General features: G+C 40.2%; 1 protein-coding gene across 6 annotated transcripts in view; it reads left to right on the top strand.

Annotated features, from left to right (window-relative positions):
• The window catches only part of tral (trailer hitch), a 220,629-nt gene that overhangs the window by 61,004 nt on the left and 139,548 nt on the right, over positions 1-20,077 (top strand). For all 6 annotated transcript variants that reach the window (XM_067147534.2, XM_067147535.2, XM_067147533.2 and 3 more), the window contains exon 5: positions 398-524. In XM_067147534.2, the coding sequence (XP_067003635.1) occupies positions 398-524 (127 nt within the window). The remainder of the gene's footprint in view (positions 1-397; positions 525-20,077) is intronic.

Below are 20,077 nucleotides of genomic sequence, written 5' to 3'. Positions count from 1 at the left end.
ATAAACTAGGCTCAGTAATGGTATTTTAATTATTCATGACTCTCTGCATAGATTAAGCAGTTGTAATATTAACCATTTGCCATTCTAATGTTCTCAGATGATCTGGGTGGGTAACATTCATCTTGGCAGGCCCATGTTGGTTATTTAACTGTGTAGAACTTTAAAAAAAAAACAGAATTGATTTGCAGACACTTCATCACATTGCATACTATTATTATTTTTAATATCTTGACATATAATGAATTGTATTTTTAAACTTAGATAAATATCATTATTAAATGCTGTTATTATCCTTGCCAGTTGTTAATAACTTGAATGTGCTGTTCAATATTTCTAGCATTTAATGTACCTTTGAAGCAGTGAAATTGTTGTACTTAAATAGTATTTTCATGTACAGCACTGTAGGTGGAGGCAGTATAAACCAGTATCCTCCCCAGGCTCAACGAGAACAGCCACCTAGAGAGCAGCGTATCTCCAGAGAACGTGATAGGGATCATGCTCGTGATGCTCCTCAGAAAGAACAGGTAACTCGACAAGTTTGTATGCAATTTCCCCTTTGTTATTAGTAGCCAGTCTGATATCATTCCTAAGGACTGTACTCTTTGAGTTCCCTAGTCTGTGCTGAACGTGTTCCTTGAGATACTACTCTTTTTCCCTTTAAAATCTGCTTACCATCTTGTCACTTTGAAACTCTGTTATTACTTTTGCCTTGCACTTGGAAGCCAAAACATAACATTACTCCTATTAAAGTCAATAGCCCCAACAAAATATATAGAATTCCTAAAACAATGATGCTTACTGGAATATAGGTGCCAGATTTCACCAATTGTATCCCTCAAATTTAGATATCTCCAGAGAATTTCTTCTTTCCCGGGGCATGTACATAATTATTATTGGTATATCCACTGTCTTGCCTAACCCTCAAATAGATTAATGTAGTGGGAACTGCATGTAGGTACTGTAATAACGGCACTGACTTGAAATAATCTGTATTCTGATATATGGAATGAAATTTAATGCCAAAAAGAGTGAGAAAGGAGAGACCTACGAGACATATAATGCTTGGAGGGGAACAGCTTAGGAAGGTAAAGAGTTTCAAGTACCTGGTAAGCATCGTAGAAGAAAGTGGAAGAAATTATAAGGAAATAAAAGTGTGGAAGAAAAGTAGTAACGTATCAGAAAGTATCAGAAGCCTGGTTTGGAGCAAGGATATCCCTCAGAAGCAAGAGAGTGATATACAGGACGTACTATGTACCTGTTCTGGCATAAGCAGTAGAAACTGAGGTGATTAGTTCGAGAGCTGTGACTAGGATACGGGAAAGTTAAATGACATTTCTGAGTAGCAAGATAAGGAGTGACAAGAATGGATGAGAATGTTAGAGATATAGTAAAAGAAAAGCCACTACAGAACAGGATAGAGGCATCCGAGGTGGTAAGGGTACATGAAGAGATTGGCCGAAAAAAAAGATACCCAGGAAGATGCATGAAATGGAGATAACAGGAAAACTACAAAGAGGAAGACCAAGAGACAGGTGGATAAAAGGAGTGAAAGAGTGAGTACAGGGAAGAGGAGAGGACTGAGCAAGAGTGAAGAGAAAGTGGTGGGAAGACAAGAGATGGAAAGGCTTGTTCCAAGCAGACCTGGCCAACAGCTGGAAACTGCGAGTAATGATGATGATGATGATGATGATGATTTGGATATGTGATAAGTTTATTCAGAAAAAACAAATGTACGCTGAAATAGAACATTGAAAGCAGGTGAAAAAGTCTCTCTTTACAAAACAGCTTAGAGACGTTACGATACAAGCTGCTGTTGGTAGTACGCCAGATGATACAAACCAGTGTTCTACTACTCACTTCTTTCAGGATTTAACCGTGACGAATATAAGAACAAGTCTGAGGACTTCTCGAGTTACAGTGCGCCCCGCAAGCTGCACACTGCCAATCAGCTGGTCTTACGAATGATGCCAGAGAAAATGTATTTCTCTGTAAGTAAGTATATTTGTCCGGCACCGCAGTATACGGGGGAAGCGTGTCCGCCTGTCATCCGGCGGCCCCGGGTTCGATTCCCGGCCGGGTCAGGGTTTTTAAATTGTAAACGATTAACAGACGTGCCAAGTCTCCCGATTTAAGCGGGAGACTCCCTATATTTCATCCCTCCTTCCTCTCTCTTGATTGCAGACTTATCTCCCGATTTTGATAACAGATTTAGTATTCCTGTATTTTTTTTTTTTGAAAATCCCAGGTTTTTCCTCGTTCTTAAATAAGTACGTGGAGAGAACTGATGTTCAGTGGGACTGGCAAGGCAGAGAGCAATCAGCTGGTGCGTTCTTTAATGACAGTCTCTCACGTCATGCTTTTTATATTATCATTTCCTCATAGCAGTGCCAACCATGACACTATTTTTAGCATATTTAAAAGGACAAAAAACTCAATTCAGGTCAAAGCTTCCCGAAAAAGAATTCTGGGAAAAATTAAACTGTAAAACCCGTTCAACAAGGCCAGTGCTTTGAGAATAAATCTAGTTCAGAAGTTTATGAAGAGGCCTAAGGCAGTTACAGTGCAGAGTCATGTGTTCTGAAGCTCAGATACATGCAGTATTTCAGTATTTATAACTTAATGAAAAACGAAAACATACAACCTGTTTTTCAGTCATTGACCGGGTCGGGGATGTAATGAACGAAGAAGATACAGGCTATTAGTACGATGAGGTCGCCACTCCCAAAGTGATTTATCAATGACTGATAGATGCTATGAAATGAGAATGAAGAATGTTGTTGGAATGAAACATGACAGGGAAAACCAGGGTACCCAGAGAAAAACCTCTCCTGCCTCTGCTTTCTCCAGCACAAATCTCACGTGGAGTGACCGGGATTTGAACCGCGGTGTCCAGCGGTGAGAAGCATACGTGCTGCCATCTGAGCCACGAAGGCTATAAATTAATGAATTAAGTATTAAGATAAATAGATAATTGAAATGTATTAAATATTCTTCAGAGTTACGTTATCAATGATTTGTCGTAACATAACGGGATATGCCGCAAATGAAACCTGATTTTTTTTTTTTTTTTTTACTTTTGAAAGTTGACAAGTCTGGATAATATCCCTGGCCTGGGGACTGGGTGCTTGTCGTCCTTAACGTTCCTTTCCTCACATTCAGCTCTACACTTCCGCAATTCCAAATACACGCATGTTCATATCATATGCCACAAACCTACCACGCTGGCGTAGCAGGGGGAGAGGTGATACTCCCATGTGGCACGTCCCAATTGGCGGATAGAGGGGTCCTAACCGGCTTGGAGGCGGACTTGAGGGAAATAAAATAGGCTCTCGCGTACCAAACACACAACCTCCAGACAAAGAATACACCCACGGTATCCTCCGCGTGTCGTAAGGGGCAACCAAGGGATGATTATATTAGAACCATGAAACTCCTTGTGATCAGTACCATCATGCGGAGAACACCATGGGTCGCTTTTCCTTGCGTGTAGTACCACTGTGTTAGGTACCAAATTGGTTTTTGATTAGTAGCAAACAAGAGCAAGACGGCTTTTACAGTACCTGTGATTAGTAGCACTATATGAGCGACACCATGGGATGACGGAACCTATGGCTTGCCTGTGATTAGTACCCACTGTATGAGGAACACCATGGGATAGTAGGAGTCCCTGTGGTTAGTACACTTAGGTGATGAACACCATAGGTTTGTGTTGCCTGTCAATGGCGCCGCAATGTGCAAAACACTCTAGGTCTGTAATACATTAACGAATTTCATTACCTGTGAGTCGTATCGTGTGGAATGCCGGGAGTCTGCGCTGCTCTTGATTAGTACCGCAACATGGTAGATACCATTGTTCTACTTTTCTAGTGATAAGTACCATTATGAGGGGCCGATGACTTGGATTTTGGACCTCTTTTCAACTAGAAGCATTATCAATTCTGTATCGTGCTATAGAAGCAATTCCTTGGTCAGTCATTTTTTTTTATGCCAGTTTCTGTGTGTGTGAGGCATTGTGGGTCGGTTCCTCTGATCGTTTCAAATTCATTTCCATCCATTCACTCATTCTTCGTCCTCACGTTTTGAATTGTGGTCAGTGGAGGATTTTGTGTTTTTAATTTGTCATTTCGTTTTCTCATTTCGTACCATTAGGGGCCGATGACCTTGATGTTAGGCCCGTTTAAACAAGCATCAATCGTATCATATGGTGCAAGTAGGGGCAAAAGATCTCTGTGGGTCGACGCCCCGAACAAATATCATTTAAAAGGAAACTTAGTATATTTACTGTATTTTTAAAAACGGTGATATATTACAAATAAAATACCATGGCAGGGTGCAATATAAAAACTCGTTCAAGGAAATAAGAGCTACGGCCTTCGTCACATGTTGCGTAAAACACCGGTTTCTGGATTGTACATATACAGATAAATAGCACATAACCCCCAGCATATTAAAACAAACACCCATGAACTATTTAAAGGTCTCTACTTCCTAACTCAATCTGTTGGTTACTGGGAGATAGTCTGGGGATTATATCCATAACATATTGAAGACAACAGGCAACTCCTGAAGGATCAAATGAAATTTTTTTAATGGAATCGATACAATCAAAAAATAGTTTGCCCCACGTAGATTTTTAGTTAAGTTTTCCATTACAGAAGAACCTCGATAATTCGAAATCGGTTAATTCAAAATCCCGCCTAATTCGAAGAAGCTCTCGTTCCCGGAAACATGAGATACAGTTTTGCATGTTATTTAATTCGAAATACGGATAATTCGAAGTACAATGTCGGCCCCATTACCAAAAATCAGACTTTTAATTCGAAACTGCCTTTACAGTTTAAAACAATAGTATGTTACAGAGTAATTTGAACTCGAAAGTTATTCGCGTCATAATAGAACGCGCGTTCCGGAATGTGGAGGGGTAGCCTTCCGCACTTACACTCACTTCGGTGGGTCTACAGTACGCTTCATGACTGCTAAATTGAATGAAATCGGAATTCTTTTGTTTTCAACCTTTTAAGGAACGCCGTAATATCACGCAACAGGCAGTGTGCAGAAAAACAGAATCCGCGAACACTGACGATGCAGACAGTTGACGAAAAAACGTGGCTCATATAATAAATTCGTAGGCACCGAACAATATTGTCATTATAATACCAATATAAATGGTCCGTTATTGGACATTACAAATTTTCCTGCTAACTCATTCTTGGTTGCCAGCGTTTCGCCCTCGTGTGCTAGGGTGGGCTCATCAGTTGGTACCTAGCACACCCACCAATATGCTGGCCAGTGCATACCGTGGAGGCCACTGCGTAGGCTAACTGGATGCCAATGCACTAAGAGACTTCGTCTCATTACCAAAAATTGATGCCAGCTTGGCCATCAGATGATACAGATGTTGATTCCCACAGGGGATCTGAAATATTTGTCCTGAATGAGTAAATTTATAATACCAATATAAATGAGTTACCTGGAAAATTTGTAATGTCCAATAACGGACCATTTATATTGGTATTATAAATTTACTCATTCAGGACAAATATTTCAGATCCCCTGTGGGAATCAACATCTGTATCAATATTGTCACTGCCGGCGAAACTGCATTGCTTTATTTTAATGCGAGCCCAGACGGTCTTATGGTTTTAAAACAGAAAGTATCAGCCGGGGAATCGTACAAAGATCAGGGATGGGGGTCATTGTAGTGGTTGCAATGCACAAGTAAGCATGAAACTTTATCCCCTCGTCATAGGAAAGTTCGATAAGCCACAATGTGTTAAGGACGTTGGGCACTTGCCATGCCAGTATAAAGCATCTAAAAATGCAAACGGTACAGAAATCCAAAAAATAATGCATTTGCACAAGAGAACCACCATTATTTATCCTAGACTTCGAATTGTGTGATTTTTTTTTTTCCTTTCGTTGCGTGAGGTTGTTTGTCAGTGAGGTATCAAAGTGCATTATTTGAATACTGTAAATGCACCTTCTTGGATACATTTTGGAAATAGTTCTTTTTTCATGGCATTTGAAAGGTATATACTGTGAATCAAGGTTATACTGCATGCAGTAACGTACCTTAGAACATTTTGTAAAACGGCAAGAGTTGGTACTTCTGATTTGCGAATTGGCGGTTAATTCGAAATTGCGTAATTCGAAGTCCGATTTTTTTAAAGTCCCAACGACTTCGAATTAACGAGGTTTTACTGATTACTTTCTCGGCCTGTAGAAGAATGTTATATACACTTTTCAAAGGACGTGTTAAAAATACTTCATTGTTGTTTGAATCAGTCTTTTATTTGGGTGAGAAATGAAAATTTACATTGATTATTCTCATGTAGAGAATGGGCACAGGGCGAACACTTACTAAATTCAGAAGAGTGATTAACAACGTACCTAGCCTAATGGTACACTAAACACTACTCAGTTAAGGAGTTTCAAACTGCGCCTTCAAATTCAGATACAGAGCTTTCCAATTCTTCGATATTTACCACATCTTGAACTACAATTTTTTCCTTAATGGAAGTTTCTACTGATTGTTTCACTGTCTTGTTATGCATTTCCACATTTCGGGCTAACATACGGATCTGATTAACAAACAAGCTAAAGATAGCCTTGTGTTTAGGTTCCCAATATCCTGCAATATTTAAAGCCTGCTTTATGGGGACATAGACACATTGAAGTAGATGCAAATGAAGGAAATCTGTTGTCGATGGATGATCATCTGAACTAAAAGAACGCATAATTCCGAAGTGCCGTTTCGAGGGATCCTGTTAACACATTCTTGCAACTTCTTTCCTAAAGCCATTCACACTTTTTCCAAAGTACTGTGTGGGGGTTACTATCGGAGATTCCAAGGTACTGTTGGAGACAAAGGTGGTGGTATTAGATCTGACAGTTAGAAGAAACTTAACAAGAGCTGTACGAGAAGGTTAGCCTTTATGAAGAGCCTAAGAAGGATGAATGCATTTAGTGCATCAGCAACAATATTTATATCACTGGTAGATGTCTCAAGTGTCCTCACTACCTTTTAATCTCACCAGTCCCATTTCTCAATAAAATTTCATACCTTTGACAACACTGTGACTAAAAAGTTGGAAAGCCTAGCATTCATCCTCTGGAACTAGGATGGGTCTAACTGAGCAACTGTCAGCTTGGGGCAGGCTCTAAGTCCAGCATATCCCGAGAGATCTTCTTGGAACAGTTCCCTGTAAAAATTGAAATGAATGATTTTGACATTATAGTGAAGTTCTACTTTATCATGAAAGTGGTTTCTTATGCATTTTAATACATGCACGAAGTCTGAGAAAGCTCAGCTGTTTCTCTTAACATCTGCAGGATTAAGGATGTGAAGTTGTAAGAGACCTTGTCTTGCCACGTATTCTTAACAATTTCCAGGCCTTTTTGTCTACCATCACAAGTAAAGACAACTGCCCTCGCCCCAGCCTCTTCTAACTGCAAATTCACCTGTATTAGAATTTTTTGTGAGAATGTCTCCTGGAGTAGCATTTCTGCTTGCATAAACAGCAACTGGTTGCACCTAATTAAATTCTCCATTCGCTGCTGCATTCCTGCCTTCAATCTTTCTTCTTTTCCTGATGGTGTCTAGGTTTTTTCCTGTTGGGAGTTTCACGGGAAAAGGTGAGGCAGTGCTCCTGGACGTAATTTCCATTTCACGCAAGAGATATCCACTTCTTTAATCATTGACTATAAAATTATCTGATTTTACTATCAAATCATCAGAAATGAACATGACAAATTCTATTACGCATTCAACTAAATATCCTTTAGTGGAATAGCTCTGGCTGATTTTTCAAAATTGATTTCTATCCTTTGGTAGTGAAGAAAATCGATGAACTACTCGAACATAGCCTGACTTACAGTCAGGCACAAAATGGTATGCCATGCTGAACTATTAATCAAGCCACTTAAAGATACATGCTTGAAGTACCCAACACGCAAAGAACTGAGTTTAGGAAAATGAAAGCAAAGAAAATTCAACTTATTCACTGAAATATCTGACACAGGAACGTCTCCCGCACTTTCCTATGCCCGGCATGCCGGAACTACTGGAGCACGTGTTGGATCAGTAAAACTTCGTCAAGTCATTAATGCAGGGGACAGCAGTGAGAAAACGTACTACTGAATATACGAATAAAAACTATCCAACAGGGATATGGAAACACTAGAAAAGACTTTTTCTGACATGAGTTCATGTCCCTTTGCATTGCTTTGATTTCTTCACCATTTTCATCAAACCAGTCCTGATTTTTTTCTGGTCTTAGATCCTACTGTTTCTTTGCAAGCATCTTGAATAGTGGTCTTCAGACGCTCCCAGTGTTGCGTTACATCAGGTTGATATTCCTTCGGCAAAGTCCGATGAAGGCGGATGAACCATATTTGGTCAACGGCATAGAAAGTCCTCAACGGCGGACCAGGTGTAAGGACAGTAACTCCTTCCTCGGCTGGAATGGCGGACGAAGGCTTCAGTGACTAGGAACCCTTCAATCGTCTTGCATCTGCTTGCTATTGGAAACAGTTCCTTAGTCATAAAGTACAGTGCGTTTGTTGAAGTGCAGCAACACTTTCACTCTAAAAGAACCTCACGCACAGCAGTCTTCCAATGTGTAAATAATGATAGTACAATTTATGTTAATACAGGCGAGGATCTCCGGAAAATTTGTGCTTTCTACTGAAACATCGATTTAAGGTAAACCCCCATTTAAGGGTAATAGAGCACACAAATTGTGCATTGATTAGAGAGAATCGTTGTGTTGTATCTAGAGGTTCACTCGATGTCCGTACAGAACTCTATAATAGACTTCAGTAGTTTCTTGCACTTGACAATGTCGTAGCACTCGCAGAGATTATCAGAGTTCACACTCGCCCTTGTCGTACATGGAGTCATGACAAAAACAAACTAAGTTCACAGAGTCATATGTTTGTGATGGTGCATTGGTTAAGGGCTATGTCGAATGGCCTAACCACAATTGAATTTGCTTAACATGAATTTATGATACACGATCAAATACTAGTGAAGTTCAACTATCCTTTATGTACATCCGTTAATTACGGTACTGATAAACAAAACAAATAATATACACTGGAATAGATTGGATGGTTCATGTTTGTGGGATACTGTAGTCACGTCCTAGTTCGTGAACCATGGGCAACGGCTGAGTGGCCTAGTAAGTGGTCCTGAGAGTCGGGATACCAGTTGCTATGGAATGGGAGTGGGCATCTCGGACATATTTCGAGTCGTGGCCCTCCTTGTGCTCAGGCGGCTAGGACTATACAATTCACCGGTGGTCCATAACCCGTTAGAGGAGAGATCCTCACTTGGACTATGTGCAAGTAGGGCAGCATCCTGCTTCGTGAATTTACCGAGCTCAGAACACTTTAAGCAAGCCTCGGACCTATGGGAGTAATGGAGTCCCACTCCCATTTGACAGGCGAGGAACTCCTTGGAAACAACTTGGCGAACGAAATGGAATTCAATGGGGAGCTATCAATATTAATGGGGCTTATGGAAGAAAGACGGTAGAAGTGGCAGAGTCAGCAAAGAGGATGCATCTGGATGTGCTAGGAGTAAGTGATATTCGGGTAAGGGAAGATAACGAAGAGATAGGAGATTATAAGGTGTACTTGACAGGTGTTAGAAAGGGAAGGGCAGAGTCTGGGGTAGGGCTCTTTATCAGGAATACCATTGCACGCAACATAGTTTCTGATAGGCACGTAAATGAGCGAATGATGTGGGGTAGATTTGTCAGTGGGAGGAATTAAGACAAGAATTGTCCGTATACTCACCATGTGAGGGTGCAGATGAGGATGAAGTTGACAAGTTTTATGAAGCATTGAGTGACATCGTGGCCAGGGTCAACAGCAAGGATAGAATACTGCTAATGGGCGATTTCAATGCGAGAGTTGGGAATAGAACTGAAGGATACGAAAGGGTGATTGGTAAATGTGGGGAAGATATGGAAGCTAATGGGAATGGGAAGCGTTTGCTGGACTTCTGTGCTAGTATGGGTTTAGCTGTTTTGAATACATTCTTCAAGCATAAGGCTATTGACCGCTACACATGGGAGGCTAGGGGTACCAGATCCATAATAGATTATATCTTAACAGACTTTGAATTCAGGAAATCTGTTAGGAATGTAAGAGTTTTTCGGGGATTTTTCGATGATACAGACCACTATCTGATCTGTAGTGAGCTAAGTATCTCTAGGCCTAGGGTAGGGAAAGTGAAATCTGTCTGCAAACGAATAAGGGTAGAAAATCTCCAGGACATGGAAATTAGACAGAAGTACATGGATATGATTAGTGAGAAGTCTAGAACAGTAGACAGTAAGGTTCAGGATATAGAAAGTGAATGGGTGGCATACAGGGATGCTGTATTAGAAACAGCCTAGGAACAACTGTGTGTAAAGATGGGAAGAGGCGAACATCTTGGTGGAATGATGAAGTGAGAGCAGCCTGTAAACGTAAAAAGGCTTATCAGAAATAGCTCCAAACAAGGGCCGAGGCAGACAGGGATTGGTACGTAGATCAAAGAAACGGAGCGAAACAAATAGTTGTTGAATCCAAAAGGAAGTCGTGGGAAGATTTTGGTAATAACCTGGAAAGGCTAGGTCAAGCAGCAGGGAAACCTTTCTGGACAGTAATAAAGAATCTTAGGGAGGGAAAAGAGGAAATGAACAGTGTTTTGAGTAATTCAGGTGAAATAATAGACCCCAGGGAATCACTGGAGAGGTGGAGGGAATATTTTGAACATCTTTTCAATGTAAAAGGACATCATCATGGTGGTGTTCCCAACAGCCAAGCTCATGGGGAGGAGGAAAATGATGTTGGTGAAATTATGCTTGAGGAAGTGGAAAGGATAGTAAATACTCCATTGTCATAAGGCAGCAGGAATAGATGAAATTAGACCTGAAATGGTGAAGTATAGTGGGAAGGCAGTGATGAAATGGCTTCATAGAGTAGTCAAATTAGCGTTGAGTGTTGGTAAGGTACCTTCAGATTGGACAAAAGCAGTAATTGCACCTATCTACAAGCAAGGAAACGGGAAGGTTTGCAACAACTATCGAGGTATCTCATTGATTAGTATACCAGGCAAAGTATTCACTGGCATCTTGGGAGGGTGCGATCAGTCGTTGAGAGGAAGTTGGATGAAAACCAGTGTGGTTTCAGACCACAGAGAGGCTGTCAGAATCAGATTTTCAGTATGCGCCAAGTAATTGAAAAATGCTACAAGAGGAATAGGCAGTTGTGTTTGTTTCGTAGATCTAGAGAAAGCATATGATAGGGTACCGAGGGAAAAGATGTTCACCATACTGGGGGACTATGGAATTAAAGGTAAAATCAATCAAAGGCATTTATGTTGACAATTGGGCTTCAGTGAGAATTGATGGTAGAATGAGTTCTTGGTTCAGGGTACTTACAGGAGTTAGACAAGGCTGTAATCTTTCACCTTTGCTGTTCATAGTTTACATGGATCATCTGCTGAAAGGTATAAAATGGCAGGGAGGGATTCAGTTAGGTGGAAATGTGGTAAGCAGTTTGGTCTATGCTGACGACTTGGTCTTAATGGCAGACTGTGCCGAAAGCCTGCAGTCTAATATCTTGGAACTTGAAAATAGGTGCAATCAGTATGGTATGAAAATTAGCCTCTCGAAGACTAAATTGATGTCGGTAGGTAAGAAATTCAACAGAATTGAATGTCAGATTGGTGATACAAAGCTAGAACAGGTCAATAATTTCAAGTATTTAGGTTGTGTGTTCTCCCAGGATGGTAATATAGTGAGATTGAATCAAGGTGTAGTAAAGCTAATGCAGTGAGCTCGCAGTTGCGATCAGCAGTATTCTGTAAGAAGGAAGTCAGCTCCCAGACGAAACTATCTTTACATCGGTCTGTTTTCAGACCAACTTTGCTTTACGGGAGCGAAAGCTGGGTGGACTCAGGATATCTTATTCATAAGTTAGAAATAACAGACATGAAAGTAGCAAAAATGATTGCTGGTACAAACATGTGGGAACAATGGCAGGAGGGTATTCGGAATGATGAGATAAAGGGTAATTTAGGAATGAACTCAATGGATGAAGCTGTACGCATAAACCGGTTTTGGTGGTGGGGTCATGTGAGACGAATGGAGGATAGGTTACCTAGGAGAATAATGGACTCTGTTATGGAGGGTAAGAGAAGTAGGGGGAGACCTAGATGACGATGGTTAGACGCGGTTTCTAACGATTTAAATATAAGAGGTACAGAACTAAATGAGGCCACAACACTAGTTGCAAATCGAGGATTGTGGTGATGTTTAGTAAATTCTCAGAGGCTTGCAGACTGAACGCTGAAAGGCATAAGTCTATAATAATAATGTATGTATGTATGTATGTATGTATGGAACAGATTGGTAAAATATAACTTATCCAAAAAAAAAAAGACTCTGCATGTGAATTCCAGTTCACCACTAAGATCTGGGCAGAACTAGAAAAACCATCAATCATCTCCCCAATTCAACAGCAAGACAACATAAATTTTAGCACGTATCTTAAATAAACAATTCTGAAAATAAAAAGGCAAAAATATCGCAATGTACAGTAAGAAGGAAACAGGCAATAGTCCCTTCTCATCGAACTGCATTTGAGCGCAATACAACGCCCACTGTCGTTCTCCTTTTCCATGCCACCTGCTTGGCTAACAGTTGTAAATGTCAAAAAACAAATCTACTCACTAGACTTTGTTACTGTTTTGAAAGTAGTCTTAACGCGGAAGTGACTTTTCATTTCACAACAGGGCTAATATTTCTCTAAGCTGATTACATTACTTCGATAGCGAGCTCATCTATCAACTACTACTCTCATGGGTTCATATTAACACACACACATTGCAGGAATACCGTATTTACACGAATAATCCCCGCCACCGAATAATCCCCACCCCCTAACTTTAGGAAGGCTGATTTTGAAAAGAAATGCCAACATTGGCGCAAATAAACCCACACCCCAATTTTGGGCCTCAAATTTTTTAAAAAAATATGCGGGTATTATTCACATAAATGCGGTACTAACATCTTTCTCAAATACAGATAGGAATCTCTTTGCCTGACAAATCACTCGAGGCTTCCTTTCGCATTTCAATATTTAATACCACATTGTCAAACGTGCACTCTGCACGTTTGCAACACAAACTGACCTCAACCGTCCTTCCCGATATAGTCGCCGTTTTCCCGGTTGCACAATCCTTATGGCTAGGCCATATTTAGACTCCTACCCAAACGGAAACTTACACAAAATACAATGATGCACATATGCAATACTCCCCAACCACACACTCCTCTTACAGTATTACGTTTTTACATTGCAAATAAACAGAATTACATGATTTTAACATTACAAACCATTATACGAAAGTTTTCCAACCCAAAAACTCGGGGATCGTACATACGTACAGTTACAAGTTCCCTTTAATTCACTTATAAATCAGCATGCATTTCGTTCTCGTCCACCGTGCACTATCATAAGCCCTTCAGTTACGATCCACTGATCGACTTGCTGCTCGACCTTTTCCCAAACAAGCCTCCAATCTACAGTGGAACCTCGATTTTCAGTTTTTGGAGGGACCATGAAGAAGAAAAAAAAAAAAAAAAGTACAACACGGGAAAACGAAAAATCCGGGAATGAATGAACCATCAAGAATTTGGCTAATCATCACAAAAATGAAATGTGTATTCTTATAGTCTTGCAAATGCCCTAAACCAAACCAAACTACAGCCCCAATGCGCCTCCCACCTACCAAGCGACAACCCTCAGTCTGAAGGCCTGCAGATTACGAGGTGACGCATAGTGTGACGAATCCCCTCGGCCGTTATTCCTGGCTCGCCATTTCACCATTAAATAGCTCCTCAATTAAAGGTAATCATAGAATGACTGAACCTGGAACCAGCCCTCATATACAGGTAAAAATGCCTGACCTGGCCAGTAATCGAACCCGGGCCCTCCTGGTGAGAGGCAAGCAAGTTAGACCGCTGGGCTAGCTTCAAACGTTAATAACCGGTACGCAACTTAAAAATCTCGAAACTTTACTACATTCAGTTTTACCGGGGAAACTTCGTTAAATTCCTTTGAAAACTCCTTTCATTTCAGCAATTTTGACAGCAAAAAACTTCGAAAAATCTAATACCTGTAACGCCAAGCCAAACAACATTCGACCGCAAATAGTTTTTAATTCTCTAATGTGATAAAATAAAGCACATTAGATACCAAAGCCTTGAACATGATGGCGAAATCATTTTTTTTTTTTTTTTAATCTTCCATTGTAATTTGTTCACCGGTACACTGTTCCTAGTCAGTTTATGGAAATCTTGTACCGCATAAATTAGGCCTACATCGACTTTTAAAGGTTATGTTGAACTCGAGAATATGGTTCCGAATGTATCAATCCTAAAGTTCTCGAATGCATTCTATTCAATTCTGACCGTCACTAATCTCAATCAAATTAGAAAGAGAAAAAATATTAACACTTCCGAAATTGATTATTCGCGACCTTGAGCTCGGCTGGAAAGCGCACTCTCTGTAAAGTCGGTACGAGTGCGAAATGATACAAAGTTTTTAAATGTAATTTGCGCAAATAAAACGACTGCGGTTTTTATAACATTTTAACACAAAAACATGAAATTCCCGCTCTTATATTAGGATGAAAACAGTAATAGGCAATCCCAAAACATCCCATCGCTTTATGTATGTAAGGTGCAACATCTGTTCTGGTCTCGATAGGATAATCGTATACGATAATATTAAAATACGGTACTAAATTTGTGTTACTTAAGGAGCAGTTTAGTTTCCTGTCTGAAAGCCCAGAGGCTATAGTGCCCTGAGGGAAATGCCGAAAACCTGTTCTGCGATACTCTCGAAAAAAAGTTTAAAGAAATGAATATCTAACCCTGGACATGATGTAGATGTTTTGCAAGTACGAACAAAAGACAAAACTTGTTCCGTTTTCAAATAGAGCTGTCGAAATGTGCTTGTCTCCTTCCAATTTTTGTGGCCACTCTCTGCTTTATGATTTCCGAGGCTTCTCTAAACAATACTGTCCGAATACGATGCTAAGATGATCCCTTATGGAAGTTCACTGCCGATCGCTTTTCCTGTACAATACTTCCTCCAATTACCGCAATGGCAGGACGTAAACACAAAGATCCGTAAGTAGGGCCTATCTCGTAGCCGTCCTTTCGTAAGATACAGTTTCTTGAAAAATGCGTGATCGAGGATTTAGTGTTGATGGGACCGAAATTTCTGAACGGTTGAACCGGGAAATCGTTTCTTCAAGGAACGGATAATGCAGGATTTTTACAACATGATTTAATTAGGATGCTCGCAGGACCACGTAATTTGAACGAATAATATGGGGAAACGTAGTTTCCGGGAACGTATAATCGAGGTTCTACTGTATTTCAATGACCCTGCATAAAATTGACGCACATGCAACGCCTTCTTTCTTGTAGACCCTGAAAACATATGCAAACAAACCATCCTAACTGAATTTGTCTCCTGTAATTACTAAATGAAATTAATTTCAATGCAGCGAGTGTATTACTTTTAAATATTCTGATGATTGTGGCTATCTAACCCATCACACGTAGAACACTGGAATAAAAATACATGCAATGCACAAGCACACAGAAAATATACCAAAATGACCCTACAATTCCCTTGGTTCCCCATCTATCTAGCTATATACAAAAAAATTAAAGACAGCATGCATTCCAACCCTCTCCATATTTACAATTAATAAAATGCAAATAATCAAATGCCGTCTGGCATAAAATTACATTAAAAACCTTAACCTAATTCTCACTAGCATTTAATGTATATCATAAATCGTGCAGTTAGACATCATGCCAGTAAACTTCTGCAGCTCGCATAGAGCCACCAGCGACTCACATTGTCGCTATGTCTCGACTCCTTACATCATGATCATCACCGTAGCACACGTAGATCAGTCCTAGGTTCTTCTCTTGGTGAAGCCATCTTCTTCAACATGTTCCTGTAGAACTGCAAAGTATAATTATACAGTGAAACCTCGATTTTCCGTTTTTCGAGGGACCACAAAAATAAAACGTACAACACGGGAAAATGGAAAATCCGGGAATGAATGAAAACCATCAACAATCTGGCTAAACATCACAAAAATGAAATATATGTGTAATTATAATCTTACAAAAACTCCTAAACCAAACCAACCCAAACCAAACTACAGACCCAGTGGGACTTTGACTGCCAAGCGACCGCTGCTCAGCCCGAAGGCCTGCAGATTACGAGGGGCGCTTGGTCAGTGCGACGAATCCTCTTGGCCGATATTCCTGGCTCTGTAGATCGGGTTCGCCATCTCACCATTAGATAGCTCCACAATTAAAGGTAATCACGTAGGCTGAGTGGATCTGGAACCAGACTTATATCCAGGTAAAATTTCCTGACCTGTTCGCAATCGAACCCAGGCCCTCTGGATGAGAGGCGGGCATGTTAGACCATGAAACCGCATTAATTACTGGTACTTGAGTTCAAAATCTCGATACTTTATATTCAGTTTTACAGCGGAATCTTCGACAGTTTCCCGTGAAAACTTCTTTCAGTTCAGCAACTTTGATTAGCCGAAGTCTTCGAAAAATCTAATAACGTTAAGCCAAACGACAGTCGACCACAAGTAGTTTTTAATTCTCTCATCTAATGAAATACAGTACATTATATACAAAGGCACCCAAAATGATGGCGAAATCCGTTCATTTCTTAATCTTTCATTGTAATTTGGTCTCCGGTATACTGTTCGTACTCAGTATCTGGAAATCTCGTTCTGCGCAAATTAGGCCTACGTCGACTTTTAAAGGTTATGTTGAACTCAAACATGGTTTCGAATGCAAGTATCGATTCTTAAAAGTTCTCGAATGCATTATATTCAATTCTGCGCGTCACAAGTCCAATCAAATTGGAAAGTTAAACGAAATATCAAAACTTCAGAAATTACGGTTATTCGTGACCTTGAGGTCATCTGGAAAGTGCGCTCGTGCACATGTCAGTACGAGTTTGAAATGATACCAACCATTTAAAATGTAACGTGCACAAATAAAACCACTGCTGTTTTTGGTATTTTAACACGAAAACGTAAAATTCTCAGTCTTACATTAGGACCTAAACAGTAATAGGCATGGCTTTTTCTTTTTTTAAATTTAAGGTGCAACATCTGTTTTGGTCTCGCTAACAATCATGTACGATAATATCAAAAATACTGAATTTGTGTTAAGAAGGAGCAGTTTAGATTCTTGCCTGAAAGGGGTATAGTGCGCATTGGTATCACCCAAATATCACTATAAAATTTGTCACAAATGGAACATAATTGCTTTTACACATACCAAGTGAAAAATCCCTGGCAAATTCAGAAACATTTGATTTTTGGAGAATATTATGTATACGTACTTTACCACTTTACAAGTACATTTGGTGTTGCGCTCACAGTGACACACGTATGTCTTTTGTCTTGCACTTTCAACGATTTTGTGTGTGATATCTGTGTTCACTGAAGTTCTTTGCTTTCGTTTCATTGCTTCACTTGTCAAACATAATCATTTCATGAATTGTATCGCGATATTCAATATTTAATAGGCGACAAAATGGTATGGCCAATGTACATAAGAAAAATTCAGTGGACTAGTGATTTATTGGTCCAGGGATCGAGCTACTTTCGTTCGAACAGAAATAAAAGTATTTATTGGTCCAGGGATCATGCTATTTTTCTGTTGACCTCCATTTTGCTGTTTGAACTGGCTGCTCTAGTCATATGGACAAAGATAATGAGATTCTACAGACATAGCACTCCCATTCTACGGTGCTAGCCCTGGACCAGAAGAAAGTAACAAAAGACGGCACCAGCAGCGCAGTACGTCATAAACCAGTCCTGTGTACAAGCCTTAAGTATGTTTTCATATTTCTCAAATAACGACGGTATTTCTTAATTTGCCAGGGATTTTTCACTTGATATGTGTAAAAGCAATTATTATGTTCCATTTGTGACAAATTTTACAGTGATATTTGGGTGATACCAATGCGCATCGTACCCCCTGAAAGCCCAGTTACTCTGCAGTGTCCCGAGCAAAGTGCCGAAAACCTCTTCGGCAGTACCATTGAAAAAATGTACAAATATAAACATCTTACCCTGGACATAATATGGCCGTTTTATAAGTGCGAACATTTGACGAAACTCGTTCAGTCTTCAAGCAGAGCTGTCGAAATGCGCCGTGTCTCCTTGCAATTGTTGTGGCCACTCTCTGCTTTATGATTTTCCGAGATTCTCTAAACAAAACCACCCGAATGCGATGCTATGATGGTCCCTTATGCAAGTTCACCGCCAATCGCTTTTCCAGTACCGGTACAGTAGGCCTACTTGCTCTAATTATCGCAGTTAACGCCAAGATCCATAAATATGCCATAGCCGTACTTTCGTGAGATCATCATCATCATTTCCCTTTATCCAGCTGTAGCCGGGTAGGGGCAAATATGGTTCCTCTCCACTTTCTTCGGTCTTTCCACCACTCCTCCAACAGTGTCCCAGTCCAGGTTTCTTTCTATAATGCTGCGTTGGATGGTATCCTTCCATCTTCATCGTGGTCGTCCACGGCCTCTCCTTCCTTGGATTTGCATTTCCATCACCTTTTTTGGCATTCTTTCGTCGCTCATTCGCTTTATGTGCCCAAACCATCTTAGTCGGCTCTTCTCTATTCTATCATTCATTTTTTCCACTCCAATTTCTTCCCGGATTTTCTCATTCCTTATTTTCTCTTCTACTCTTCTGTATCATACTCCTCAAGAATTTCATTTCGGCCGCCTGTATTCGACTCTCATCCTTCTTTGTCATTGTCCAAGTTTCTGCTCCGTAAGTTGTTATGGGTACGTAATACATCTTGTACATAGTATCCTTTGCTTCCATTGGCACATCTTTGTCCCATAACATATTTCTTACACTATGATAGAAACAACTTCCAGCTTGAATCCTTTTACTAATCTTAGCATCCAGTCGAGCATTCTCCATTAATTCACTCCCCAGGTATTTAAACGTTTCCACTACTTCCAGGTGCTTGTCTGCAAGTCTAATCTGACCTTTCCCTTCCTTCTCCCCTCTAGTCATAACAAGTTTTACTCTTTTCTACACTTATTTTCAATCCACATTCTTCAATCTTCCCATTCACCACATTCAATTGTTCTTGAACCTTCCTGTCGTCTTCTCCCCAAATCACAATATCATCTGCAAATATCATGTTCATTTCTCTTCCTCCATATGCTGCTTTTGCTGTTCTCATGACGTCATCCATGACTAATGTAAACAGGTTTGGTGATAGAACACTTCCCTGTCTCAGCCCACTAGTTATTTTGAACCAACTTGTCCTGCCAACTTGTGTTTGCACGCAACTACAACATTCCTTATACAATGCCATGATCATGAGATACAGTTTATTAAAAAAACGATTGATCGAGGATTTAGCGTTGATGGGACTGGAATTTCTGGACGGTTGATCCGGGAAATAGTTTCTTCGAGGAACGTATAATGCAGGACTTTTACAACGTGATTTAATTACGATGCTCGCGGGACCACGTAATTTGAACGCATATTCCGGGAAAACGTATTTTCCAGGAAAGGATAATACATGTTCCACTGTATATGTAGTTAGTTCCTCTTCACCGCTAAACGTGCTTGGTGCACAGCATCGAACCAGTATAGGCTGTAAATGACAAAGCCTATGTGTAGAAATTGTTAGCACATTGTACACTTTAAAGTATACATACTTTAGGTTCAACACTTGTCCATAATAGTAACACAACGTTTCACGAAACGCACTTGAACAGTTTATCACGCGTTCGCGACGCGACTGATTATATTATATGCGAGTCTCTCGCGCTTTATCAGTTTGCAGTAAAATAGTTAGTTTACACAGTTCTTGCAAGAAATAGTGCCATCCCGTACTTGGCAAAAGAATGTAATTACTTTAAAATCACTTGTTCACTCGTGCAGAATCATACTGTTACTGGTCTGTCTGAC

This window comes from Anabrus simplex, chromosome 5, assembly GCF_040414725.1.
Source record: "Anabrus simplex isolate iqAnaSimp1 chromosome 5, ASM4041472v1, whole genome shotgun sequence".
In the NCBI taxonomy this organism is placed as follows: Eukaryota; Metazoa; Arthropoda; class Insecta; order Orthoptera; family Tettigoniidae; genus Anabrus; species Anabrus simplex.
Note: the sequence above shows the minus strand (reverse complement) of the source record. Positions and strands in the feature narration are given on the sequence as shown.